Source organism: Perca fluviatilis, chromosome 1 (genome assembly GCF_010015445.1).
Source record: "Perca fluviatilis chromosome 1, GENO_Pfluv_1.0, whole genome shotgun sequence".
Lineage (NCBI taxonomy): Eukaryota > Metazoa > Chordata > Actinopteri > Perciformes > Percidae > Perca > Perca fluviatilis.
Window position 1 is genome coordinate 18,415,859 of NC_053112.1, and position 20,710 is coordinate 18,436,568.

Here is a 20,710-nt window from a genome sequence, read left to right on the forward strand (position 1 = left end):
TGTGTGTGTTTTCTACTTCATTAGGGCCCGAGTGCCGACAGCGGCAAAGGCCCTATTGAAACTGAAGGAATTATTATTATTTTCTGCAAATTAATCGCCTTTTTAAGGTACTACGTGAATGTAATAAAAATCAATAAAAGCCATAAAATGTTCTTGCACTAATAGTCATAAGTGTTGTTGGAATAACTCAACACAACAGTTTATTGACTCGTCCGCCTTTACTTCTTACCTCCCCAATTCTTGTTCACAGATAGATACAGTTTCTTCTGTTCGGACTTGCTAAAAATCCCTACTGTTGAAACTCCCAAAACCCCAGCCAGATACTTTGCCCAGAAATTACTCAACCCTTTCACCTGATTAGTTGTCTGTGTATGTTCAATATGTTTGCTTATGTGTTAAGCAGGCTCATAATAAGATTTACAATAGACTTAAATTTCCCAAATAAGAAAAACACAACAAAAAGACAACAAAGGCATTAGAAAACAACATAAATGCACAATGGCCATCATTTTGCGATAAAATAGTCATTCAACTCTATGCTTAGACAAACATGTAAAGCATCATTGATTTTCTACTGTTTATCCTTTTCCTTTAGAGCAGAGATAGCTTAATGTTTTTTCAGAAATCAACAGTTTCTCAACTGCTGTTGGGAAATCATGTGGGTGTGTGCTTGTATTACACGTGTACAGAAACACTTGCGGAGGAGGGTGGGCGAGACAGTAGTAAGGAGAAGTGGAGGAGGTGGGGAAGCGGTGGAGTGGATAAAAGGAGGGTGCTGCAGAGCGACAGTCTACAACGGATCAGGCTGGAGGATGAGTAGGACTCTGCTGTGGCTGCTGGCCTCTCTGGCCTTTGTCTCTCTGACTTCTTTGGCTGATGGAGCTCCATTGTAAGTAGACCTGCCTTACCTTTAGACCCCCCCCCCTATGTGCTTTAGTTAATTCACACAGAGCTAAAATATATAGTTTGTTTGTTTATTCATCTTTCTGATATTCAAATTATTATTTTAAAAAAAAAAAAAAAAAAAAAAAAAAAAAAATTATTTTATTGTTACAAAAAAAAAAAAAAAAAAAATTTTTTTTTTTTTAAAAGTGTATGGATGGAAATATTAGTTTAACTTGTTTCTTACATAATAAGAATTTGAGTCCAGTTTGCAGTTCGTGTCACACAAGTCAAGGTAATGTGGTCTTTGAAATGATGCCAATGAGTTGACCTGATTCTTGTTCAGAGTTTGCACAACAATGCATTAAGCCAGACAGAGCCAAAGTCTAGAGGCATGATGAAATGTTTTGTTGATCCAGTACTGGATCTTCATCAAGGTAATCAATAGATCACTCATTGTGTATGAAGTCTATGCTGGAGCTTATAATTGTAATCTAAGCAAATAGGTTTGTTTTCTTCGGTAATTTGGTTGAATTGAAACTTTAACTTTAACAGACTCTAAGACAGTGATTCTCAACCTGGGGCGTGGGTCCCAACATAAATCTGAGGGGCCAAGAGACAATTAAAGGAATAAGTAATGAGGGGGGGGGGACATTTACGTTGCACAACATTATGTTAAAATATTTAGAATTTTCTACAATTTTTCCTTGTTCTTGTGAAATACTAAAATATTCCTATCATTTAGCACAGCAAAACGTCACACAACAAGGGTTTACCATACAAGCACTACCATATACTTCTTTATTTCTTTTAAGAGGTCACACAAAAAAGGTTGGTAATATTTGTCAGGACATCATAAGCAGCATGTGGTCACTTCTGCACATTGACTGCAGAATATTCACAATAATATCTTTTTCTCTCTCACCACTGCTCTACAGGAATGTGATGTCTGCCCCTAACTTGTTGCGGGTAGGATCAGCAGAAAACATCTTTGTGGAATGTCAAGACTGCACCGGGGGAAACATCCCAGTCAAGATCAACGTGATGAACCATCCAACCAAAACCTCACAGCTGACATCCACATCTGTGATCCTTACCAGTGCAAGAAACTTCCAGGAGCTTGGACAAATAACTGTAAATGAAATACTGTCACGCTGTGCCTGTTACTGTAACTTGCCTTCAATTACTAACATGACCAGAAATAATCTAGAAATGAATTCAGAAATGTACATCCTGATGCACATACTGCTCATCAAACTGGTTTCAGATCCCTCCTGGAAGCTTCAGTAAGGATCCTACCATAAAGCAGTATGTGTACCTGCAAGCTTCCTTCCTCGCCCCCTGGGTGGAAAAATTTGTTTTGGGGTTTTTTCCCCCGGGTGTTTTTTTCCCCCCCCCCCCCCCCCCCCCACCCCCCCACACCCCAAGGGGAGTTCAATACTTAGTTGCATAACTGTTAAGAAACACACTTACTTCTGTGTTATTCCCAAATTAAATTATTGTACTGTAAATTACAGTACAACAAATTCCTCTTTTGACACAAATTTGAGACACCTTCCTCCAACCTTCAGCAGCAAAATGAACCTCTTTCTTTCTCTGTCAGTTCATTACAGGATGTTTGCAGTGACGCCCCGTATGGAGCCCGTAGAGAGGGATGCCGAAACTCAAACTGATGCTTCTATTTCCATCGAGATTGTGGTATTGTATTTTATCTTTGATAAGCACAGATTGTAACATAATGTTATATAGTCAGCTGAAACTGAGAGCATGAAACCTCTTGATGAAGTGATATCACAAATGCTTAAAAGTAGATAATGTTCATACTAATGACCAAATAACAAAAACAGTTAACCTTGTGTCTTTATTATGTTTTTAGTAAAACCTATCCTGCTACTTACTGTAAAAAATAAATGCAAGAAAAAATAAATCTAGTGGCCGAGTTGCACGTTGAACACAGCCTCTTTCTTCAGTGACAGAATGAAAGCCAGAAAAAGTACCTGAAAAAAGTCAATATAGACATTGACCAGGGTCATGGATTGTAGACAAAAGGCATACATCAAATATAGCATGTATTTACTAAATCAATTTGTAAACAGGCATAGCTTCATGTTTGTTTAATATTGTTTATTTTTAGACCCCTGAGGACATCATCTTACCACTTGATCCAGTCTCTTTGAAATCAGGGATCCACTCTGGAGATTTCCAACTCGCTGAAATTGTCAGGTTGGTATTTTATCTTGTTCGAATAAAATTTTCCACATTGTATTTTGTTATTACTTATAATTTTGTTTTAATGGTCAATTTACATTTTACCATGGATAACAGGGTAAATCAATTCAAACATTAATACCTTAAATATTTTAAGTTCATACAAAGTAAATTTGAACATGTTTATGTTGTGTTTTCTACAATTAATTTCCCATGCTGATGCTAATTTGGTGTTTGGACAGCTACTTGACAAAAATGATCTAAGTCATACAGTATAGGAAGTGTAGAGAGACACACTAAATCCTCAGTACATTCATCACTCGAGCCAATCTATCTATAAACTGCAGGAAGGTCTTTCTGTCTGTCTGTCTGTGTGGGTGGCTGTGCGCATATCTCTTGAACTGTTAGTCCGATGGATTTCAAACTTGACAGGTGTCTTTCTACTGGCACGAATAAGTGCAGTGCCAACTTTGACGTTGTGTGGATAAGCTGTGTGGATAAGAAATGCAAAAGATATCATCAGTAAAAGAAGCACACACTAGCTTTTGCCGCTCGAGCCACTGGCCACTCCCCCTCTGCTCACTGAGTGAGCATTGAGCAGGACCAGAGAGAGAGCAGTGGAGCTTTGGCAGCTAAAATGTGACATACACCTCAGGCCCTGCGTGCGCACACACAAACGGTCCGGTTCTGGTGGCTGATGAATGCAGATATGTTCTGATTAGCTCTCATAACGGGCCGGGTGCGTAGTGCACTGCCATGAGTCCATGACGCTAATGTCTGATTACTCCATATTGTCATTGTGATATTTTGTGATTATATTTTAAATCTGCAGCGTTCTCTATCAGGTAAATACAGTAGTACAATGTCTGCCTCTGATGTAGACGTAGCCTACACTATAGGCTACAGTGGAGTTGCAGTGGTTTGGGGTCCTTCTGTAAGTAATTTTGGGGTACAATTTGGTTTTGAAGAATTCTACAAGCAGCAATACCACAGGCCAAGCAATCAGCCCATTCTAAACGGGCAACGCACTAGTACTTTAAACTTTAAAACTTTTATTCTGAACTTCAGTGTTTCTGTAGTTACTATAAACAGAAAGTTATTTGCAGCTGCTCATATGTGTATTCTCTTAATGAATAATTAATTCAATCAATTTCTTTTATTTAGTATAAAATTGATATTAAAAGAATAAGTGTGTGTGTGTGTGTGTGTGTGTGTGTGTGTGTGTGTGTGTGTGTGTGTGTGTGTGTGTGTGTGTGTGTGTGTGTGTGTGTGTGTGTGTGTAGTCCCGGACTGTGGAAAGTGGTGGCGAAGTTCCAGAGCAACCCACAGCAGAGCTATTCTGCAGAGTTTGAGGTCAAAGAATATGGTGAGCCCCATGACCTGCACTTTTATTTAAAACTTGTATAAACCTACAATATTCACGTTTTTTAGATGATTGAACCCACAGTAACATGTTTCCAATTTTTCAGTGCTGCCCAGTTTTGAAGTTAAACTGATGCCTGTTAGCTCCTTCTTCTACGTGGACAGTCAAGAGCTCACCGTCAACATCAAAGCTACGTATGTTAAGATTTATTAGGTGTTATTCAGAAGCTGTGTTGCTCTTTTAGTCAATTAGTCATGTGTTTTTGATGTTCCCATTTTTATTTGTGGCCTTAAAACATGTCCCTCTCTTGTGGATTTAGGTATCTGTTTGGTCAAGAGGTGGATGGGACGGCCTACGTGGTGTTTGGGGTTATGCAAGACAATCAAAAGAAGAGCTTTCCAACTTCTCTTCAGAGAGTGCAGGTGAGCTCTTAACTCATGTTTGCTGTAATTTTCTATGTGTCTTGTGGGACTCTAAAAGCATGAAACTGTCTAGGATTTCCTGACGTCTGCAGTTATTTCAGTTACATTGTTACATTCCTATCTACAGATATTATTTATTTAGGATGTTGAGAATAATGCCAAGCTGACATACTGTAAGAATTTACTTTTACTTTAGTACCTCCAACTGTTCAATGACTGTATCACTGTATCACTGTATTTCAAGATGCATTTTTCTATTATGTCACCTTAGGTAGAGGGAGGTATTGGAGTGGTGACACTGAAGAGAGAGCACATCACACAGACCTACCCAAACATCCTTGAACTGGTGGGGAGTTCCATATATGTAGCTGTCAGTGTGCTTACGGAGAGCGGTAAGAAAGAGAGACTGTGTTTGTGCTTGTTCTTTATGTTTGAACATGTGTGGGTTAAATTAACTATCAGTATTATCAGTTTATTACTATTATTGTTATTATTATTATTATTATTATTATTATTATTATTATTATTATTATAATAATAATAATTTCCCCAAAAGAAGAGATATCAACATGTGTTGTTCTGTATCAGTTAATCTAGAATAAAGTAAACAGATGGTAAAATCAGTTTTGTGTTACTGCATTCATTCACAGGTGGTGAAATGGTGGAGGCGGAGTTGAGAAGTATCCAGATTGTTACATCACCTTACACTATCACCTTTAAGAAAACGCCCAAATTTTTCAAACCAGGAATGTCCTTCGATGTTGCGGTAAAGTACTTATTTAGATTTATATAAATTACCAGCAAAAGTATGGCTATATTTCTACTTACAAATAATAAATCCATTACAGAAAACATGTCATTACTGAATACAGTTACTCTTTGAAAACACAGATGACTTATAAATATGAAGGTTGCCTGCTAATTAATGTTCTCTTAATAATTGTAATTGACTAGAGAAATTCTTTGATCTGTTTTGAGTTTCATTATGATGTACAGTAAAGGCACAATACTTAGTGCACAGCACTAAAATTAATCTCATAACATGAATTTGGCCTTACATAATAAGATGTGTTTTCATAAGACAGTTACACATTTTTCTGATTGTTCAGCTGTTTGTGTCTCTGATGACAGGTTGAAGTTGAGAATCCTGACGGCACTCCGGCAGAGCGTATTCCAGTGGTAGTCACCCCCGGCCAAGTGCAGGGCTTCACTGCAGCCAATGGCATCGCAAAGCTTTCCGTCAATACAGGGGCGGGGGAACCAAGACTGACAATTACCGTAAGTCTATAAATGTGGTTTGCAAAGGGAAGCTTAAACCTACAGTACATTAATCAACAATTTTGATATTCACTTGAAGAGCAAGCAAAGCTTTCACTTGTGGCTCCATGCAGATTTTAAGCTTCCTTTTTGTATTTTTTTATATATATATATATATATATATATATATATATATATATATATATAATTAACTATACAGTATGGGAATAGTGAACTTCATCTTGCCATTGTTATGTCTTTTCCACATTATATTTAGCAATTTTATATTGCTAGGCTACGCTATGCCAGGCAAAGCCACAATAGGTTAGGACAGGATAGAATAGACTCTGCATTTTTTAAGAATTCATTATTCAACTGTTTGTGTACTGAATGCTTACCTGTGTGTGTCGTTAATTGCAGGCAAAGACCAAGGATGATGGTATTTTAAATGAAAGGCAAGCATCAGCCACCATGGTAGCTCTCCCATATACCACTCCCGGCAACAACTACATCCACGTAGGTAAGGAACATAATAACATCAGATTGTGAAAAAAAGGTGGTGGCATTGGCAAAGTATGCACCATGCACTACTTGTTTTCAGTGTTTAACACTCATCAACATGTCACATTTGCAGGTGTGGATACAGCTGAGCTGAAAATAGGAGACAACCTGAAATTCAGCCTCAACCTCAACAGGCAGGAAAATCATGACATCACATACCTGGTGAGAGATGTTTTACACCTGCATGTGTGCATATACAACTCTTTTTGTTGCATTCCACAACCTGTGTACTCTATACTTGTCGGATAAGAACTGATATTCAAATATGTGTCCCTAGATCCTGAGCAGAGGTCAGCTGGTGAAAAATGGCCATCACAAGAACACAGGTCAATTTCTGATTTCCCTAAATGTTCCCATTACCAAAGACATGCTGCCATCGTTCCGCATCGTAGCCTACTACCACACAAATGGCAATGAAGTGGTATCAGACTCTGTTTGGGTGGATGTAAAGGACTCCTGCATGGGCTCGGTGAGACACACAACACAAGTTTAGGAGGGCAAACAAGACACCCACACACAAATTGATCAAGTTATTTGACATTTCTCAGACATACAGGTTTTTTTCATTTATGTAACTGTTTTAACAAATACAAAACTGTATGTCCCATTTATTGACCTCCCTTTTCACATTTAGCTGAGGCTGGAACCATCAAGACCCGCTCCATCCTATGAGCCTCGCAAGATGTTTGGTCTTAAGGTCACTGGAGACCCAGATTCCACAGTGGGACTGGTGGCAGTTGACAAAGGCGTCTACGTCCTAAACAACAAGCACCGTCTCACCCAGAAAAAGGTCATTGCTTTATTTAATATTTAGGGACTGTTTGTTTTTTATTTAAGGGGCTTCCAGAGGAGTTTTGGGATCTTTAGTCAAAATAGACTTGACCCTTCCTTTGCCAGCAATACATTTTTCTATTATGCTCCAAAGTGATTGGGAAAAAGGGACGATCCTCCCCAACAATTTATTGATGCCTGGACTGGTCTGTGCTTGGCAAGGATGTACAGATAGCCACGTTTTTTTTTTTCCAATCATGGGATACATGATTTAACCTCTGCTTTCTCATCTTACACATCCCACTCCTATGTTATGGTGTGGTGGCCATTTCAGTCAGGGGCGGTTCTACATTGAATGACGCCCCGGGCAAGACCACCTCCGAGCGCCCCCCCCTTTTTTTTAAGGTGCACAATCTCTACCTCCAACATTGCCAAAAGACACAATATAGAATAAATATTCGAAATAGCAAATCCTTCATCACACAAATGTGAAAACACACTAAAAGAGAATGTCATTATTACACTATAGCACTAAGAACAGAAAACCCAAACTACAACTAAAACCTGAACTTTCTGGCCTTCCTTGATGCAAAATCATCAATGATGTCATCGTATGAAATCTGCTCCCCTATTGAGTGATTGATATTGATAACGGCGAGGCCAGTGATCCGTTCCTGGGACATGACCTCAGGTATGACTTGATCTACTTTAGTTTGGAAAAGCTCCTCTCTGCTGGGACGGACTGGGACCAAAAATCAGCCCTGGTATTTTGGCCCAGACCGGCCCACCACATAAGTAAATAAATTAATACATAAATAGATAGATAGATAGATAGATAGATAGATAGATAGATAGATAGATAGATAGATAGATAGATAGATAGATAGATAGATTTTTATTGATCCCAAAAAAATGGGAAATACCAGTGTTGCAGCAGCACAATATCAGACACACTGCACACACAGAATATAAATGAAATAATAGGATACAATATACATGAAATAATAATAGGATAGAATGTAAGAACAAATAATTTAAAATATATACACGTTGGGAATAAAACTGTACAACTGTTTAACTAGTATTGATAAAGCTGTACCTGTCCTTGCGCTCCCCTGAATATGTATACCATCCCCTACTCCTAAAACTACTAACGCCATGTAATGAGTAAGCAAGAATCAGTGAGAGTTGACATAATTACTTCAACAAAGTGCCATTTATTAATATACTAAAACTGTATACTCCTAATAAATCATAAAACAAGCTATATATATATATATATATATATATATACACATATATATCATTTCAAGAGGCCCTATGCTATAATTTGAAGAGGTCTATCATGAGTTTTTGTCTGTCAATGCAGATAGAAAAGCATCAATTCTTGTTAAGAACGTTTGCATGATGTGCAACGTTTATATAGGCTACTAATGCAATCATACAGTAAAGCATTCCCACTCTTTTATTGTTGTAGTGTTATCATCAACAGTTTGTCCACCACTCAGTTTTATCAAGGGGAGTTGTGCTTACCACAGGTTGTAGCCTCACTCCCTCATATCTATCCCTCTCATCCTAAAGTCTCCTCCTCACTGTGCATGCCACTGTAGCCGACACCAGCACCACTATCATCGGCCACGGGAGCTGATGAAGGTCCTGCTACTGCCGAAAACATGTATTTTCGCTTTTTTCTTTTATTTGAGCCGCTTGGGTAACTTTGTTTCATTTTGGCGTTTAGACTATTGACATAAAAGAAAGGTTTAGACTCGTCTTCCTCCATCTGTGTGTAGCATGCTTCCCATTTCTCCTGTCACCGTGTGTTTATCTTTCGCGCCGCGGCGCACAGTTACGGACTAGTCCATTTCATTGTGAAAGTAGGGGGTGTTGACCTCTCTCAGCAAGCAGGGCGCCTGCAGCTGCTGGGGGCGCTGATCTGCCAATTCCCCACACAGTGAAATTATAGAAAACAGAAATACGCTTCGCGACGCAGAGGATTTTTTTTTTTTTTTTAGTTCTCGTGCCGCCCCCCATGTGACATGAAAAAATGCCGCCCCGGGCGGCTGCCCGGTTCGCCCGTGCCAAAAAACGCCACTGATTTCATTAGATTTATTCACTAACATTTTTGTGGAAACACAATAAGCATGGAAACTAAATGCACACTTCCTGCATTACTCCATTACTTCAAATACTAATTTACTCCTCTAGTAAACTAGTATTCACATGAAATAAAACAATACAACATTGAGACCATTCAACAAAGCACATTGGGTAATAACCCATATTGACAGCTGGCCCGCCTAATCAGAAATTCAAGTGTATTGGTGTGCAAAGCGCTGCAACAATCACAACAACCATGGATTGCTGTTGTGGCCAACAACTGGAAACTTTATACATTGTACGTCTGCTATTTCATTACTAAATTCACTTCTGAGACTTTTTTATGCGAGAAATCAACTATGTAGAGCTCAAATATGGGCCGTTTTATGAAAATTGATGGCTAATTGCAAATTTGGTCCGACCATGTCGGAGTTCAGAAGCTCCACAGTCTGACGTGACAGCCGGCGGTGCCTGCCGGGGTCGCTGGCTTGGCCCGGCCTGTCCACCTTCACAGACCCACTGTGTGCTGGCTGGAGTATTTTTTCCATGGGTATCTTAAAAATATATATATATATATTTGAGAAGGGTTTTCATTTAAAAGTACTTGAAAAATTACACACATGTTGACTTTCAAGTTTGTTAGCTTTTGGCTAAAGAAATATCCAGTATAAATTTGTCCTGTCGCAAATACATTGTGTGATTAGGTGTGTCTTATGCCATATCAGAACATTTATATACTGTTTGTTACAGATATTTCTGTCTAACTTACATCCTGCACACCTTGTTTGTTTGTTTTTGTGTGTGTGAATGACCTCCACCCTGCTCAGGTGTGGGATATTGTAGAGAAGTACGACACAGGCTGCACACCAGGTGGAGGGAAGGATGGTATGGGTGTGTTCTACGATGCTGGGCTGTTGTTTGAGTCCAACACTGCTTCTGGAACTCCTTACAGACAAGGTGACACTACTTTACTTTCCCTCTCCCTGAACATGCCCCTCTTTAGGCCTTCATATTGTACCAATGAAATATCTAGTCTAATTAAGAGAAGCAGGCTCATAGACCTTTACTCATGGCCATAAGTCAAGTGCTTTTTTTTAGGAATAAGCATCTAGTGGACAGTAGAAGAACTGCATCTTAAAGGGTCTTTTCAACTAAATGACATTATATTTCTTATTCCCCTTTTGTGGTATCTGGACATCCAGATGTTTCAGAGACATTGTTTGTGAAATCACTCGTTACTGTCTAGCCAGAATCTCAGCAACAGATACAGTATCCTAAACTTTGGGCACATAGAACCAAAACTGTCTGACAAATACCACTTGTGGTAGTCTATATCGACGACGTTTCATTTCCGGGATTGTTGAGGTGCCGGCAGAAATTCCGCCGGTTGTCCCTAATTTTTGTCCCTAATTTTTGTCCGGTTGACCCTCACCTTCAGCTTTTTTTGTGTTGCCATTCTAAACTCTGGTCGATTTATGAGGACTGGTTAACTGCTTCTCAGATTTCTGCAGGGTAAATTGAGACAGCTATCTAGACTATCGGTCCAATTTTTTCTGTTGCACGACCTTTTGAAGTACACGTTCCAGCAAAGCAAGTTCCTTCCCGAAGCTATTTTGCAGAGGCACCATCATTGAGTCTGGTGCTTAGCGCTGCCCAAGACGATTGTGATTGGTTAAAAGAAATGCCAATAAACCAGAGCACGTTTTTCTCTTATCCCAGAATGCTGTGTGGACTAGCCAGACCCTCCTCCCCAGCGCTGTGGAGGAAGGTCTGGCAATGCAAAAATGCAAAAACTATACTTTGGGTAACTGAAATAATGTGTTTTTGATTGAGATAACCCTTTAAGGCATTTATACAATGTTTTAACATTTCAACATATAAAAAGTGCACTTTGATCCATTTTCTCACCCCCACACCATCCATGTGTCTAACCCATAGACTGTATAAAATATGGACATAGTCGACATGACATCACCCATGAGTTTCTGAAAAGTCAAAACGAAGCTCAAAGTGGGCAGCCCACCTGTCACTCAAAGCAGAATGCCCTATGCAGAACTTTAAGCCTGAATATAGTTTAAAGGGGTAATTTATAAAAAAAGAACCGGCCCTAAAATGTTAAATTATGCTGTAAAGTTGTGCATTTTACCATGGGGAGCTAGAGGATTGACTCCCCTTTGGAGCCAGCCTCAAGTGGCCACTCATGAACTGCTGTTTTTGGCACTTAATTTATTAGCACTGGAGATTTCCGCTTGGTTTGACGAGATAAAGGACGTCACTGATTGTAGGAGTTTTATATACAACTATACCATGCAGGAATCACATCTAGTTCCAACCTTGTTGGGTTCTGTTAAAGATCTTGTTTGTGATGCAATTCCAGAATTGAAATGTCCGGCCCCCAGCAGAAGAAAACGAGCCACTACTATAATGGATGTCACAACCAGCTTAGGTAAGAACCACAGCTCTAAACTACCCAATAACCATATCTAAATTCATCTTCTGTCACAGACTTCAGGCTCTCCACAATGTTTGGAGTTAGACATGTTTGTGGTTGTCTTTGTAATGCTTTCCAGTTTACCATTTTTCTTTTGCTCTATGTCTTCCTCCACAACCCTCTTTCCTCCCAGTGAGTCAATATCAAGACCAACTGCAACGTGACTGTTGTTTGGATGGCATGAGGAACACCCCCCTCACATACACCTGTGAGAGGCGCAGCGAATACATCAGTGATGGTGCAGCCTGTGCCGCAGCCTTCCTGCACTGCTGCAAGGAGATGGAAACCCAGCGAGCTGAGAGGAAGGAGGATAGCCTTCTATTGGCTCGCAGTAAGAAACAGGGACAAGGGATGGGGGGTAGCCCTGGGTGGTTATTCATAGTCATACTGGTAGATAGAAAGACAGTCAAAACCGTAACATTTTTGATGACACTTTACTTTAGGTGAGGAGGATGACAGTTACATAGACAGCAATGAAATTGTTTCTCGCACCAAGTTCCCTGAAAGTTGGCTGTGGACAGACATCAAACTGCCTGCTTGTTCTCCACAAACACCTAACTGGTAAGTTAACTAAAATATACAACAGTACACTGATGACTTCATTATGACACCACTAGGATTTAAAGCATTTTTTTTACTTTTAATTGTTAACACTTTTCTTTGTTTCAGTGCCACCACATCTCTGACGAAAAATGTTCCTTTGCAAGACTCAATCACAACCTGGCAGTTCACTGGCATTAGTTTGTCAAGAACTCACGGTGAGGATTCAGTGACTAAAAGCTGTCTTGTGCTTTAGTTGTGCTGCTATCCTTAAAGGTTCTGTACTTGACATTCAAAACATGAATATGGCAGTAAACAAATGTTAGCTACTGTATGTAAAGATATAGGGGAGTAATGGCCCGAGCTATGAATGACGTCATACTCCCTTTGTATGTTGTAATCCAAACTTCTCTGTTCTTTGTTTTTATAGCCAGTCTGGCCAGGAGTGCATGTTAGTGCATTTGGCTGTGAAAAAAACACAAATAATTTTTTTTTTTTATCCCTCTCATTTATAGGAATCTGTGTTGGCGAGCCGTTAGAGGTCATTGTCCGGAAGGAATTCTTCATTGACCTCAGGCTACCATACTCTGCTGTCCGTGGAGAACAGCTGGAAATTAAGGCAATCCTCCACAACTACAGCCCTGATCCTGCCACCGTAAGTCAGTGTTGCTCTGCTCTGGTGTTTCAGGTCAGAGCCACTGAGACTATGATATTTTATTAGGAGTTTGCAAAAAGGGCAAAAATAACAGGCAGTATTGACAGACAATTTGTAGCAAAAAAGAGAAGGATTGTAATCATTTCTCTAGTCTTTGATAAGTGTGATAGCTGCTCACATGGTTGTCTTTCCCAGAACTTGGGAAGCCTTATTGTAATATATACAGTGTGCCTTTCCATTCTCCTGTAGGAAACCATGTAAAGCATTACATTTCCTCAGGCTGCACCATAGTGGGGTTTCCATCAGTGTATTTTTATGCACATTTTGCAGTATTGCATTAGAAAATGTTGATAGAAACGGCAAAATTCGAAAAAAACGTCCTCAAATTCGAAAAAACATTTTTATGCTCGCTTGAAGTGGTTTCTGCCGTTTTTGAAAAATAGTTGATGCTCAAAATGGGAGATGGAAACAGCTTTGCTGAATAAGTTGTGACGTAGCAAACATGTGACTCAAATGACTTTAGTCCCAGTATCCATCGGATGGGGGAAGGATCGGGAAATGGTTCCCATCCAGTGCGGCGTACACTTGTGGCACAAGGTGCATAGTGGAGTTGCGGTGTGCTATAGCCTGTGCCTTAGCCACGTCGGGTATATTGACGAAATGGTTCAAAAGCTTGAATTGCATGGCCCTGTACACCGCATATACACAGCGGTGTACGATTGTCTTACTGACGCCAAATGTCTCTGCCACAACCCTGTATTCTGGGGGTCAACTTGTACAATGCTACCTATTCAATTCATTTCAATTTTATTTATAGTATCAAATCATAACAGAGTTATCTCGAGACACTTTACAGATAGAGTAGGTCTAGACCACACTCTATAAATTCCAAAACCCCAACAATTAAAGTAATTCCCGCAAGAGCAAGCATTAGCAGTGGCTATTGCGACAGTGGCAAGGAAAAACTCCCTTTTAGGAAGAAACCTCGGCAGACCCAGACTCTTGGTAGGCGGTGTCTGACGGGCCGGTTGGGGGTATGATGAACAGTGGCACATAATAGTCACATTAAGGATAATGGAACAGTGACTTCGAAGGTCATTGTGGAAGTTCATGTCATGTCGGATGCGGCGGACGCAGCAGGATGCAGAAGAAACATAAGGACTCCGGGGAGTAAACTCCCCAGAGCTAGGTTAGTAACAAGCATTTCTGGGACAGGATGCATACAAAAGGAAACAAGTAGAGATGAGAGAGCAGCTCAGTGTGTCACAGTAAGGAAGGAACTTCCCTGGCAGTCTAGAATTATAATAGCATAACTAAGAGAGGCAGGTTAAAGAGAGGTGCCTGGTCGGGCTAGAACTCTCCCCAACCGGATCGGGCTGTACTGGCCTGCCTCTCTCTACTCTCGCTATATTATTGATTATATGATAAATAAAACTGATGACTATGAAGAGAAGCAGGTGGGCCGGTTAGGCGGACGCTGCAACTCCTCACTCCTTAACTATAAGCTTTATCAAAGAGGAGGGTTTTCAGTTTACTCTTAAATGTGGTGACGGTGTCTGCCCCTCGAACTCAAAGTGGGAGCTGGTTCCACAGGAGAGGAGCCTGGTAGCTGAAGGCTCTGGCCCCCAGTCTACTTTTAGAGACTCTAGGAACCACAAGTAGCTCTGCATTCTGGGAGCGTAGTGCTCTACTAGGACAATAAGGTACTAGTAGCTCTTCTAGATATGAACGTGCTTGACCATTTAGAGCTTTGTAGGTCAGGAGGAGGATTTTAAATTCGATCCTAGATTTTACAGGAAGCCAGTGCAGAGAAGACAATACAGGAGAAATATGATCTCTTCTCTTAGTTCTCGTCAGAACACGTGCTGCAGCATTCTGGATCAGCTGGACTTATTTGAGCAACCTGATAGTAAGGAATTGCAGTAGTCTAGTCTAGAAGTAACGAATGCATGGACTAGTTTTTCAGCATCGTTTTGAGACAGGATATTCCTAATTTTGGCAATGTTACGAAGATGGAAAAAGGCTGTTCTTGAGGTTTGTTTTAAGTGGGCGTTGAAGGATATATCCTGATCAAAAATAACTCCTAAATGTCTGACAGTAGTGCTGGAGGCCAGGGCAATACCATCCAGAGCAGCTATATCTTTAGATAATGAAGATCGGAGGTGCTTGGTCGCATTACAATAACTTCAGTTTTGTTTGAGTTTAACATCAGGAAATTGTGGGTCATCCAGGATTTTATATCTTTAATACACGCTTGAAGTTTAGCTAACTGCCCACTTTCGTCTGGCTTAATTGACAGATATAATTGGGTGTCGTCTGCGTAACAGTGAAAGTTAATTGAGTGTTTCCTAATAATATTACCTAGAGGAAGCATATATAAGGAAAATAGAATTGGTCCAAGCACTGAGACTTGAGGAACGCCATGGCTAACTTTAGCGTGCTTGGAGGGTTTATCGTTAATGTTAACAAATTGGGATCGCTCAGAGAAATAGGACTTAAACCAGCTAAGTGCGATTCCTTTAATGCCAACTAAGTGTTCCAGTCTCTGTAACAGGATGGTATGGTCAATAGTGTCCTTTGTCTGCAGCAGTTAGAAGGTCGTTAGTAATTTTCACCAGTGCCGTCTCTGTGCTATGATTCTTTCTAAATCCTGATTGAAAGTCATCAAATAAACTATTGCTATGTAGAAGGTAGGTAGGTAGATGGCTTAGCTGAGGATATCTTTAACATTAATTGTTGAAGGTCTATAGGATAAAAGCAGTCTAAGTATATGTCGGGAATAGTCGTTCTTTCTAGCGGTCCTGCGTTTAAAGGTGAACCGTTAGAAGTTGAGGGCAAAAGGTGATAGGTTTTATCTCTAATTGTTATAATTTTATCACTAAAGAAGCTCATGAAGTCATCACTACTCAGAGCTAGAGGAATAGATGGCTCAGTAGAGCTGTGACTATCTGTCAGCCTGGCTACAGTGCTGAAAAGAAACCTTGGGTTGTTCTTATTTTCTTCTATTAGTGATGAGTAATAGTCTGATCTGGCCTTTCTTAGGGCCTTCCTATAGGTTTTGAGACTTTCTTGCCAATCCAAACGAGATTCTTCCACTTTGGTGGAACGCCATTTACTTTCGATGTTTCGCGAGATTTGTTTTAATTTGCGAGTTTGGGAGTTGTACCAAGGTGCTAGTTTCCTTTGCTTAATCATCTTCTTTTTGAGGGGAGCAACGGAGTCTAAAGTCGTCCGTAGGCAGGTCGTAGCACTGTCTACAAATGTATCAATTTGAGAGGGACTGAGGCATAAAGGTCCTCTGTTATGTTATGGCATGACAAAGAGTCAAATGCTGTTGGAATCTCTTCCTTAAATTTAGCTATAGCACTGTCAGATAGGCATCTATTGTAGAAGCTTTTATCTAATTTAGTATAGTCAGGTAGTAAAAATTCGAAAGTAATTAAAGAATGATCTGATAATACCGAATTCTGCGGAAATATTATTAAATCCTCAATTTCAATACCGTATGCCAGCACAAGGTCAAGAGTGTGGTTAAAACAGTGCGTCGCCTTGTGCACACTCTGACTGAAACCGACTGAATCCAATAATGAGTTGAAAGCAGTGCTAAGGCTATCATTGTCAACGTCCACATGGATATTAAAATCACCTACAATAAGTACTTTGTCTGATTTAAGGACTAAACATGATAAAAACTCTGAGAATTCAGATAAAAATTCAGAATACGGACCTGGAGCCTGTAAATAACAACGAATATAATTGGCTGTAATGTTTTCCATTTTGGATGTTGAAGATTAAGAATAAGACTCTCAAACGAGTTATAATTTAGTGTAGGTTTATTAACAGGCTTGAATCAAAGATGGCTGCAACTCCCCCTCCTCGGCCTGAGCCTCTAGGAATTTGAGTATTAATATGACTGGGAGGAGTCGCTTCATCGGATGCCATCACGCGGGACCTCTGGTTGTAATCAGTCCTTCACTGACCAATCACCATTCATTAGCAGAATGCTAGCATGTTATGGGAAACAACGACTCAAGTTGTAAGAAATCGAAAGGACATAAGTTCATTCATTCAACTTTCAACCTATAATCCATGTTGAACTTGCAAAAACTACAATCAAATCTGAGATTTCTCAACGACAATCAGGCAAAAGAAACAAATTCAGCCGTCTAGCTCCATAGAGTCCCATTCATTTTGCACTCACCTGCACTCATTCCCAGTGGAACTCTGGTGGAACTGCAACCAAATTTGGTACAATGGGGCTAAATAGGGAGTGAGAAGGCTTTCTGTAAACGGGCTTTGACTTGATCATTTCCAGTTTCTAAAATGTGAGGATTGATTTGTTTTGAGTACTTTTACCGTTATACTTTAAGTACATTTTCCTGATGAAACTTACATACTTTTACTTGAGTAACATTTTCAATGCAGGGCTTTTACTTGTAACAGAGTATTTTTTTACAGTATGGTATTAGTACTTTTACTTAAGTGAAGGATCTGAATACTTCTTCCACCACTAAATAACACTGATGATTATGATCCTTATTATACACTACACATACTTCAGTCTTTGTCTCCATCTTTGTCTTGTTTTCAAGGTGCGTGTGGATCTGACTGATGAGGAGCATGTGTGCAGTTCAGCCTCTAAACGTGGAAGGTATCGACAGGAGGTCAAAATGGGGGCCCAAACTACACGAGCTGTACCCTTCATCATTATTCCCATGAAAGAAGGAACATATAGCATTGAGGTCAAAGCAGCTGTTAAAGATTCTTCGCTAAATGATGGAATCATAAAGAAGCTGCTGGTGGTGGTAAGAAAAACAGACTCCATCTAGCGGGTTTGAAGCTTATTTATACCATATAACAACTATTCTCTTAAATGTTCAAGAGAAAGAGAAAAGAACAGTGATCTCCCATGTTAAAGTCAGTGTAGGAAAACAAATATGTTTTTAGGTTTAACTTTGATACAAATGTAAACTGTATCAGTGTTTTCAAAATGAACTGTAAATAAGAAAGAGAAACAAAACAACAACAATGCCACAATGAAGGCATATTTTAATCAAATTCAAACCATAATTGTATTTTGTTACACACCAGCAGATATAGATTGCTCCAAAATAGTTGTAATTTCTAATGTTTGTCCTCACTGTTGTTTTTCCAGCCTGAAGGCGTACTGGTTAAATCTCCTCAGATTATAATTCTAGACCCCACTACTAAAGGTGTAGGTGAGTTTACCTATTAAATAGCTGCATTATGTAATAATTATGTAATATTATATTTTCACCATTTGCTACCTGATCCCCCAACTTGCCCACTGTTTCTCCCTTTAGGTGGTACACAAGAAGAAACTCTGAACAGTGGAATTCCTATAAAAGATTTGGTTCGAAACACACCTACTAGCACACAGATCTCAGTGACAGGTCAGATATTATGTTATATTTCAGCATGTTCTTAATGTTACAGTTTTTTACAATCACTTTGGCACTAATTTCAGAACCTTGACGTCATTTTTCAAAACTCTAGACACAAAACTCACAACCAATGATCAAAATGCACATTTTTCAAAACTCTAATACTTTTCTCAATTGCTTGGATACAATACACATAAACCAAAGATCATTTGTTCATTTAACAAAGATCACTATATATATATGTATATATATATATATATATATATATATACTGTATATATACATATACATATATACTTGTACCAAATTGTTCGCCATGCCTGAAGGTTTTTTCCAAGATGTTTGGCTAATTGCAATGTAGATGACAACCTGTGGCCAAATCCACAAGACAGAGTTGATGAAGATGTAGAAGTACAGTAATCACTTCTTTGTTTAGCTTTTTACAGTACAAGAAAGTTGAGGAACACCTCATTTGATGTTTTACAGTACTGTCTTTTCTATTTTGTAGCTAATTATTTTGCTTTGATTCGAGTAAACCTATGTTGTGATACTGTATTGTTTTTCATCAATATATTTCAGGTTATGGTCAATGAATCCACTGTCTGTAGTTTTCTCTCTACTACTGCAGTACTTTTACAGGGATGTATTTACATCTAGTACCATAATGAAACAGGTATCACCTATTTTGTACTACAATATTTAATAATTGTACGAACAATAACCCATTGAAACTATGGGTAGCTTGTGTGTGGGTGATCTAGAGTAATGATTCAATGGTATTTCACAATCAATTTGTCTTTTGAACCAATGATTGTGCAAGTGCAAGATTTATTTAAAGATATGAATGCCCAATGCAATGTTTTGAACATTGGACAGCCTGTGTTACAAGTGATGATCGTTTTGAGTTTTGTGTCTAGTGTCAAGGTTCTGAAATTAGTAGCAAAGTGATTGTAAAAAACTGTATTATGGATGTGATATGTACTATTAGATTATTTATTATTAATTGTGTGTTGTGTGTGTGTGTGTGTGTGTGTGTGTGTGTGTGTGTGTGTGTGTGTGTGTGTGTGTGTGTGTGTGTGTGTGTGTGTGTGTGTGTGTGTGTGTGTGCAGGGAGAGAACAAGTTTCTGCGCTGGTGGAGAACGCCGTTAGTGGGAGCTCTATGGGTACTCTGATCGTCCAGCCCGGCGGCTGTGGAGAACAGAACATGATCAGCATGACCCTACCAGTCATTGCAGCCACATATTTGGACAAAACCAACCAGTGGGAAACTGTGGGCTTTCAGAAACGTAACGAAGCCCTCCAACACATCAAGACCGGTGGGCTCAAAGCTGTATTTATTAGCACAGATACCTGAAATCTTAATAGTTGGTTAATTCCCAACTAAAGTTTCTAAATGGTAGACTAGGCATCAAAAAAGGCAGTGTGGTAGACAGTAATGCATGCCATTCCTGACCCACATATACAAGCTAGGGACACTGAGAATTTATAGTCTAAAAGAAACACATAGACTCAATGGGCCCTATCTTGCACTCAACGCAAATTGCCTTTGTACACCGACAAATGTATCATTCCTATTTTGCACCCGACGCACAGCGGACTTTTCACTCCACAGACGCACGTCGGTAAATTAGGGAATGTATTTGCGCTCCTGGGGGCGGTTCAGTGAAAAGAGGAGGCGTGTTCCGGCGCAAACGTTACTTGGTGCTATTCTGCAGTTTCAGAAAACAATTCCGCCACTGACCAGGAAAAACCTGGTCTAAAGTCAGTGGCGCTAGTCTAAAGTCAGTAGCGCGATATTCAGATGCTATTTTAGGGGCGCATGCTTGGCCATAATGTAGCGTGTGCACAACGCGCATACACTTCTCTCATCTAAATGGATGCAGCAGTTCCCATTTTTGCAAACCATACATAATTACAAAGGAAAATATTACTGAAAATGCTCTTCAGGTGTTTGGATAGGTCAGGAGGCACTTTACAGTACAGTCCTCAAAAAGTCGCAGCATTCTTTGTGGCTTGTTATGATTTACACAACATTTCCATGAATCATGGATGTGTTG

General features: G+C 39.6%; 1 protein-coding gene across 1 annotated transcript in view; it reads left to right on the plus strand.

The window, feature by feature from the left end:
• The first annotated feature begins 736 nt into the window (after positions 1-736).
• LOC120565152 (complement C3-like) overlaps positions 737-20,710 on the plus strand; it is a 31,578-nt gene continuing 11,604 nt past the window's right edge. Inside the window, exons 1-25 of the mRNA XM_039811032.1 lie at positions 737-889; positions 1,821-2,016; positions 2,150-2,273; positions 2,450-2,580; positions 3,017-3,105; positions 4,374-4,456; positions 4,560-4,647; positions 4,773-4,875; positions 5,147-5,267; positions 5,526-5,641; positions 6,007-6,153; positions 6,553-6,652; positions 6,767-6,855; positions 6,971-7,162; positions 7,328-7,483; positions 10,389-10,518; positions 11,939-12,007; positions 12,186-12,383; positions 12,496-12,613; positions 12,722-12,810; positions 13,108-13,247; positions 17,840-18,052; positions 18,403-18,466; positions 18,572-18,661; positions 19,763-19,969. Coding sequence (XP_039666966.1) covers positions 813-889; positions 1,821-2,016; positions 2,150-2,273; positions 2,450-2,580; positions 3,017-3,105; positions 4,374-4,456; positions 4,560-4,647; positions 4,773-4,875; positions 5,147-5,267; positions 5,526-5,641; positions 6,007-6,153; positions 6,553-6,652; positions 6,767-6,855; positions 6,971-7,162; positions 7,328-7,483; positions 10,389-10,518; positions 11,939-12,007; positions 12,186-12,383; positions 12,496-12,613; positions 12,722-12,810; positions 13,108-13,247; positions 17,840-18,052; positions 18,403-18,466; positions 18,572-18,661; positions 19,763-19,969 — 3,130 coding nt within the window. The 5' untranslated portion in view covers positions 737-812. The remainder of the gene's footprint in view (positions 890-1,820; positions 2,017-2,149; positions 2,274-2,449; positions 2,581-3,016; positions 3,106-4,373; positions 4,457-4,559; positions 4,648-4,772; positions 4,876-5,146; positions 5,268-5,525; positions 5,642-6,006; positions 6,154-6,552; positions 6,653-6,766; positions 6,856-6,970; positions 7,163-7,327; positions 7,484-10,388; positions 10,519-11,938; positions 12,008-12,185; positions 12,384-12,495; positions 12,614-12,721; positions 12,811-13,107; positions 13,248-17,839; positions 18,053-18,402; positions 18,467-18,571; positions 18,662-19,762; positions 19,970-20,710) is intronic.